Source organism: Macaca fascicularis, chromosome 7 (assembly GCF_037993035.2).
Source record: "Macaca fascicularis isolate 582-1 chromosome 7, T2T-MFA8v1.1".
NCBI lineage: Eukaryota > Metazoa > Chordata > Mammalia > Primates > Cercopithecidae > Macaca > Macaca fascicularis.
Genome location: NC_088381.1, coordinates 161,934,795 through 161,942,577, shown reverse-complemented (window position 1 = coordinate 161,942,577; position 7,783 = coordinate 161,934,795). Strand labels below are relative to the sequence as shown.

At 55.5% G+C, this 7,783-nt stretch overlaps 1 protein-coding gene across 3 annotated transcripts; it reads right to left on the bottom strand.

Annotated features, from left to right (window-relative positions):
• Positions 1 to 4,257, bottom strand: FAM181A (family with sequence similarity 181 member A). 3 transcript variants are annotated; one of them, XM_065549293.2, is made up of 2 exons: positions 4,242 to 4,257; positions 1 to 1,387 (listed from the first exon to the last, which is right to left on the bottom strand). In XM_065549293.2, exon 2 carries the CDS (start codon positions 1,298 to 1,300, stop codon positions 422 to 424), a length of 879 nt encoding a protein of 292 aa, XP_065405365.1. In that variant the 5' UTR covers positions 1,301 to 1,387; positions 4,242 to 4,257; the 3' UTR covers positions 1 to 421. The 3 variants fall into 3 exon arrangements, with proteins under 3 accessions (XP_065405365.1, XP_005562136.3, XP_065405364.1); XM_005562079.5 differs by lacking the exon at positions 4,242 to 4,257 and adding an exon at positions 2,124 to 2,234; XM_065549292.2 differs by lacking the exon at positions 4,242 to 4,257 and adding an exon at positions 2,179 to 2,234.
• Positions 4,258 to 7,783: the final 3,526 nt, after the last annotated feature.

The window sequence follows — 7,783 nt, the reverse complement described above, 5'->3', positions numbered from 1 at the left end:
GGAAACTCCAAAAGAAATGTCTTTATTCTTTTAACTTTCTCAATATTTACAAAGAACAAGAAGAACAACTGAGATTGGCTTGCAGAGTGGGTGGCAGGTGAACAGATGTGTCACTCTGGCTTCCGGGGTGTCTGCAAGCAAGGGCAACATCCTAGCACCCATGGTCTGCACAGGGACAGCGGGACAAGCTGCTGGGCCCTGGCCTGCTTGGGGAGGGGCCAACCAGCCCCCCAGCTTCCAAGGCTGCAAGACTGAAGGGTGACTGCTTGAGGAGCCCCGCCCCAATCCTGCCCTCCACTCCCATACGCACACAAATGGAAGAGGCCACACTGTGGCCCAGCCACCTCCTCACAGGAGAGCACCTCGGGGACCTTGACACTCCTGCAGGCCAGAGGTGGGGGCTGAGGCCCTCTCAGCCCAGCTAGAGGTAGCCAAAGACATTGAAGATGGGTGGGGGCACGGCCGGCTTGGTCGGAATGGGTTTCAGCACCACAGGCCTGCACACCTTCTGCCCCAGGCCGTCCGCATCCTTGCAGAGGTGCGCCAGCTCCCCGGGAAAGGCTGGACTCTTCTTCCACAGGCCCAGGCTGGGGACAGGACTCTGAGGCAGAGCCCCCAGCGGGCCCGGGTAGATGGGCTGTCCATGGTACTGGAAGGGGCAGCAACTCCAGGCATTGACGCGGCCCACCAGGGAGACCCCAGGCATCTTGAGTGGCTCCTTTTCAGCCAGGGCCCTCGGAGACATGGGCACCGGGACAATCTCAGGCCCCAGGGGCTCCAAGCCCTTGCAATTTTTCTTACCCTCGTAGGGAGGTCCCTCCCTGGGGCCCAGTCCCCCCTCCAGCCCCACATGGTAGCTGTGGGTGGGCCTCGGCTCTTCCCAGAAGGAAGCAGGCAGCTGTCTTTTCCTCATGGGCACCTGGCCAGGCTGGGCAGCTTCTGGATGCTGCCCCTGTGGGAGCTGCTCCTTAGCAAGACATTCCTCCCTGTAGGGGTTCCTCAGCGCCTTCTCCTTGCAGCCCCCACCCCCGCCGGGGCTGGAATCAGGGCCCAAATCGAGAAGCAGCCTCCCGGGCCGGTCCTCAGACCCCCTTTTCAGGTAGGGCTCAGCGGCTCTGCCCGGAAGTCCCCGCGGGAGCCGGGAATACTTCTGGGAGAAGCGCTTGAGCTGCTTCTGCAGGTACTTGCGATGGTCCACGGAGCGGCGGCAGGGCGCCGACTTGTCCAGGGCTGCCTTGATGTCACTGGACGCCAGGTTCACGAAGTTCAGCAGCATCTTCACATCACTGTCGGATGCCATCACCAGGGGGCCACTGCACGAGGCTTTCCATGAAGAGGGTGGGCTCTGCTGGTGGCCGGCAGCTCCAAGGAAGGGCACCAAGCTGACCTGGGGGACAAAACAGGCCATTGGAGTCTCTCCGAGCAACCACACCCAACACTGCCAAAAGACCACAGCACCTGTCTGCAAACGGTGTCCCCACCCCAGCACCCCTCAGCCTTAAACAGAGTCCTGGGTAGAGGGATGTGGGTGCAAGTGGCTGAGCACTTCCTGCACACCTGGGATGCAGCAGGCGCCAGCAGAGCCTCACCCAGCCTGCTTGCGTCTGGTGCCCTCTTCTTGCAGCCAAGGCTCAGAAAGGTCAAGCAACTTGCCCAAGGTGACCCAGCTACAGGTGGCATTACTGGGGCTGGCACACATTCCCAGCCTGCCCCGTCTCCCACACACCGCGCTGCCAACTTGCCAGCGAGGTGTTTATTCTCTGAGCTGAGGCAACTGCTCCACTTTAAAGCAAGGCCAAGCCCCCTTCCTCCCTGGTGGTAGCCTCCCCCTCCCACCACTCCCGTCCCCGGCATGAGGAGCGCCAGCCCCCCCTCCTCAGTCCCCACGCTCCACCCCCAGCTCTCACGCAGGACCAGGCAGGACCCCTGTCTGGCACTTAATCGAGACCTGCCTTGCAGGCTGATCTCAGGCTGCGGGCAGCAGGGACTCCCCTGAAGAAGCATCTGCAGCAATTTCATGCCTCCTCGGCCGCCACCCACAGCACCTCGCCCCTCCCCCAGGCCCCAGCCTGCTCCACACCCGCCACCCAGTCGGGCCAGAGCCACCGGGCCTCCACACTGACCGAAGGTGCGGCCAGGGCCCAGCCAACGTGGCCCGGCAGGTTCCCCACTGCAGACCTGGGACAGGCCCTGGCGCAGCCGGCTGAGCTCCGTCCGGCTGGAAGCAGTTGTGCAACCCTCGAGTGGGCTGAATGGAGGACAACTCCCCGGAGCTGGGGGGCCCCTCAGGCCAATCAGGAGCGCCTCTCCAGATACAAAGCATCCCAATCAGGCAGCGGCGCCCCGTTCCCACATTCTTTGCCGTCACAAATTGTCACCATGGGGACCATCACAAAAAAGACAGCTCCCAAATGCAATCATTTCCCGGTAAATTTTTACCCTTCAGCCCCACTCTCCTGGGCCTCCACGCTCCTCCTCCCCTTGACCTCGGTTCCCTGGTTTCTCAAGGGGGTGGTGTGTGTGTGTGTGTGTGTGTGTGTGTGTGTGTGTTTAAAATGTCCAGGATCGAGAAGGGGCTGGGCCTAGTAGAGACAGGCTTGCAAACCTCCCCCAAAGACTCCAGGCCTACAGCTGCCATGCTCCAGTGCGGACAGACAATCGGACGGGGTAAGCTGGGGCGGGCTGCTTTTCCCGCTGTCCTTGAGTGTTGAGTGGCTCTCTCTCTCTCACTCTCTCTTCTCCTCTCTCTCTGTCTCTCCATCTCTCTCTCTCTCTCTCTCTCTCTCTCTCTCTCTCTCCCCCCCCCCCACCTGCCATCCCCACCACCCTCCCTGCCAGGATCCCCAGGGATCGGGGATGGAGGGCCTTCGAGGTCGGGAGGTGCGCTGATGCCTGTCGGAAAAGGTGGCCGAGGAAGGACTCTGTAACGAGGTGCTGGGATATCCATGGGAAGGGAGCTGGAGCTCTCAGGAATCTTGTCTTTATGTTTGCTTCCTCAATTGAGCTGCACAAAGCCTGAATTGCCCATTCAGCGCAGCCGGACAAAAGGTTGGCGTTGCACGGTCCCCTTGCATTTGTAGTCAAACAGTTAGGGACTTAAATCGAGTCGTCATGATGGAGAAAGAGGTGGACAAAGCCCATAGAATTGCCATCAGCAAACATTTTCCTGTGTCATATTAGCCAGTTTCCATGGCTCCCCCTGGCCTGCGGACAATGGCACAAGTTTGCACACTTGGCTACTGTCACCGTGCCAACGCCGGCGGGGCTGCAAGCAGGGCCGCTCTGAGCAAGCAAGGGAGCCCAGAGCCGGCGCTGGCCCTGCCCACCAACTGGCCAGAGGGAAGGTGAGGCTGAAGGCGAGGGCGGCTGCCTGGGAAATGCTAATGGTCGTGCCTCCGTGCCAGCCCAACTCATGGGCCCCTTTCAAGCCTCATCGTTTTTCTGTCCAGGCTCAGCCTCCTCTTCCCTCCTCCTCTCCTTCCCCTTCCTTTCCTCTTCCCCTTCTACTGCCTTGTCCTCCTGTCTCCCTCATCAGCCAGATGGCTGACGGTCTATGCGCCAACCCACGCCTCTGTACTGCAACCTAAGATTTGGCATCTTAGGTTGCAGGACTCCTCTCTGGAGTCTCCCTACCCAGACTGGGGGCATTGGCAGGGCAGGGCCAGGGCCTCCATCCAGGAGGGATGGCCCCAACTCCTTCCCACTGGCCATTAGACAGCTGCTGTGGTCTGCCTCCAAGCCATCTCCCCTACCCCCAGCCTGAGGGTCCCTACAGGCAAAATGAAGGGTTTGGAGGAGATGGCCCGTGCTGACAAGCTGTAACTCAATTTAGGCCTTGAAAGCCAGCACTGTATTCTCCATGCTCCTCTCCTGCTGCGGGGTCGGGGAAGTGTGGACTGAGACGGAAGCGCCGCTGGACTGACGCATCCTAGATTGTCGGCCACTATGTGCCCTGGAGAGTTGCTCCTGCCTGTGGCAACCTTTGCACGGGTGAGAGCCAAACCATCATCATTTTAAGTGCCAGAGATTCGAGGGCTATGTGTTTCTGCAGTAACTCCCAGCCCATCCTGACTGGTACAGGCAGGAAATATCCTTTCTGCTCCAAAACACCTGGCACACGTGGCTGGAGAGAGTGTCCTGAGGGCCTGCGGCCACCAGGGCCAGCTCCCTGCTGCCTACTGCATGAAGCTGGTGTGCACAGCCAAGAGTTCGAACATCTCTGGCAGCCAGCACCTGACCACATAACAGCCTGCTTTGCTGTGCCCTGCCTTTTTCTCCCCGGGCCTTCTGTGCTTTCTGTAGGCTGCATCATTCCGCTCTCCAGAAGATCTTTTCTCTTCTAAGGGCGTCAAGACATTTTAAAGCCACTCAGCTCAGCTCCCAGAGTCCTCGAGATCCCACGGCACCTGCAGCCCTGCCGGCCCATTCCGCACTGCCAGATCATGAAGATGACTCTCATTTCTTAGCTAGTAGTGAGTCCCCACCAGGCCCGTGGACTCCATGGGAGGTGAGTCGGTGTCTTATGAAAGTCTTTCCAAAGCTCTGAATGTGGGCTGTTCTTCCACCAAACACTTTTTGAGGAAAGAGAGAAGGAAGAAAAGAGGGAAGCGAGAAAGGAAGGGGAGAGAAAAGTGGAAGAAAATGGATTCTTTGCAGACACTCAGCATGTGCCAAGAGCCATATTCGAGCCACATGAAGACCTCACGTGACCCTCGGGGCAGCTCCGTGAGGATAGTGTTTCGGTTGCCCTGACAAGTGAAGTGAGGTTGAGTTACTTTCCCAAGGCCTCACAGCTGTTAACCAGCAGAGCTCGAACTTGAAGCCAGGCCTGTCTGCGTCCAAAGGCTGAGGTGGATCTGCCTGGCCACATTGCCTCCTGGCGCTCCCATGAGCACCAGACACTGCCTAAACGCTGCTGGCCAAGACCAGATTTTCTCCACGCGTCCTGGGTTCCACTCTTCTAGCCCAACGTTGGACCTTCCTGACTCAGGAATACGGGAGCTGCAGCTTTGGGAAGTGAGGAGCGGGGAGAGGAGGCAGCTATGGCTTGAGGCCAGGCCTCTCGGTGCCTCTGACCCACACAAGGGAAGGCTCTCTGTGTTTTTGTGATTGGCCATATAGGCAGGTGGAAAGACAGCAGTAATCATACGAGTCTGAAGGTTCTCCCAGTGTTCTCTCATTATTGTCCTGTGTCTGGGCAGAGGGGATTATTTTTCCCATTTACAGTTGGTGACACACTCACAGAAGCCTCAAACCTGATTCTTGGGCCCAACTCAGCCAACCCTGTCCTCTCAGCCATTCTTCAAGGCCCAGCTCAAACATCCCCTCCTCCAGGATGCCTCCTGCCAACTCCTAGCATTGTTAATAATGCCCTCTCACATCCCTGTGTTCCTAGAGTCAAAGATGAAGTCTAACCTCCTTAGCTAAATGCAGAAGACCCTTAGTAATCTGACTCCTACTACAGTCTGGCACAGAGTAGCTTCTTACTAAATGTGTTATGAATTAAATACTTTGCCCATTCCACTGAGCAGGATTTTTCCTGTGGACCGTAAACAGCTGCTTCCTGTTTGTTTTTTTTTTTTTAATTTTGTCTGTTTATTGTTTGCCCCACCCAGGTGAGCTCCAGGGGGGAAGGGAGGTCATCCACAGGTTTCTCTCTGTACCTCCTGTGACTCGAATGGACTCAGCACACAGCAGGCCTGAGTGAAGGATGCTTGTGGTTGCTATAGCTTACGTGACAACGAATTGTCTGTGATCCTACAGGACTATGGCGCATGAAGCTGGAAGCGCTTCTTCCCAACTGCATCGCCCAGCACCCGAGCCTGGGTTCTGTAAAGCTCTGCTAAAGGCACATGAGCTGTGCTGGCTTCAACTGCCGTGAAATCGGATAAGCTGGGCCACTGACGGCCCCTTTTCAACCAGTCGTTGCTGCCTTGGTTTTCCGACAATCCACTGTGCTGACCCTGCTGCAGGGACTCCCAGCTTTGCATCAACTCCATTCAACACCTACTGTGTGTGGGGAACAGAGGGTGTGGAGGTGACATTCCCTGCTTTATCTTGATAAGTAAACAGCTGTCTCCCGCCCACTCATCAGTGAAGCAGAGCAACTCCCTAGCAGTATCCTGGGAGCCACTCCTCCAGAACCTCTGGCGTCAACAGACATCATCTACTTCTAGGATTCAGCCAGCACATGTGTAGACCGGAGCTGCAAGTGAGAAGAGACACCTGGCAGGGCATGCACAGGCCAAGCCCGAGGGAGCCAAGGAACTCATCTGGGGCAGTGGGTTTTCAAATTGCTTTGAAGCAGAGATGCCCACTTAAAAATATGTGGAGATTCAGCCAGGCACAGTGGCTCAGGCCTGTAATCCCAGCACTTTGAGAGGCCAAGGTGGGCCGATCACCTGAGGTCAGGAGCTCGAGACCAGCCTGGCCAACATGGTGAAACCTCATCTCTATTAAAATTACAAAAATTAGCTGGGAGTGGTGGCGGGCACCTGTAATCCCAGCTACTCAGGAGGCTGAGGCAGGAGAATCGCTTGAACCCAGGAGGCGGAGGTTGCAGTCAGGTGAGATTGTGCCATTGCACTCCAGCCTGGGGGACAGAGGGAGACTCCACCTCAAAAAAAAAAAAATGTGGAGATTGAACGTGTAAAACCACGACAGCCATAAGCTATGAGTACAAATTTATTTTACATGCTCAAATGCATACCTTCTACTTATTTACAAACAATGCATTAGAACAAGGAATCTGTTCTGATGACATAAAACTTTGAAATCAGGAGATATGGATTATGGTCTCACATCAGCCATACTTTGTTTTAGTTGCAGAACATTTACAAAATCTCAGTTTATAGAGTGAAGCAGTTGAGATGTCAATTTTTTTTAAAGTTTACCTTTTAATTCATTTATTTTTTGAGATGGAGTCTCGCTCTGTCACCCAGGCTGTAGTGCAGTGACGCGATCTCGGCTCACTGCAACCTCTGCCTCCCGGGTTCCAGTGATTCTCCTGCCTCAGCCTCCTGAGTAGCTGGCATTGCAGATGCGTGCCACCACCCCTGGATAATTTTTATGTTTTTAGTACAGACGGGGTTTCACCATGTTGGCCAGGCTGGTCTCAAACTCCTGACCTCAGGTGATCCGGCTGCCTCAGCCTCCCAAAGTGCTGGGATTACAGCTGTCAGCCACCACGCCCGACCTAAAAAAGCTTCTCTTATGATCTTAGGATGGTCATCAAATGAGAGGAGTCCCTGGAGAAACTACTACCTGGTCCCCAGAGGAGTTAACCTGACTGCCCAAGTTCTCCAGTCGGCAGCCAGTTCTCCAGTGTCACTTTGTGGGTTAAAATGCATTTGAATGTATTTGTTTGTTGGTACAGGTTTGGTAATGTTTTAAATTGCCAAAAATACATGTTAAAGGAGATTGTACATTTTCACATCTCTACAGAAAATTCAGTTCCAAAAGATGGGCCGACTTCTCATTTTAGAGATAAAGACAGAGGGGCCCAGAGAGCGGCAGTGATTCATCCAAGGCAGAGCCAGGCAGAGCCAGGTAGGAGGAGCGTCCGGGAGGGAGCTCTGCTCTGCCCGCCACCCTGTGCTCTTTCTCACACCTGATCATATGAGTGTAAAGTCCTACTTGATGGAAGTGTGTGACATATATTGTCATTTGTTCTTCCCAGTTGCCATGATTACTCTCTTTAATGGGTGAGGAAGTTGAGGCACTAATTGGGCAGGAAACTTGCTGAAGGTCCCATGGGCAGTAAATCACAAAGCTGGGGTGGGAC

Bases quoted from the DNA above. Each gene is read 5' to 3' on its own strand.
- FAM181A (XM_065549293.2), bottom strand. From the start codon at position 1,300: ATGGCATCCGACAGTGATGTGAAGATGCTGCTGAACTTCGTGAACCTG.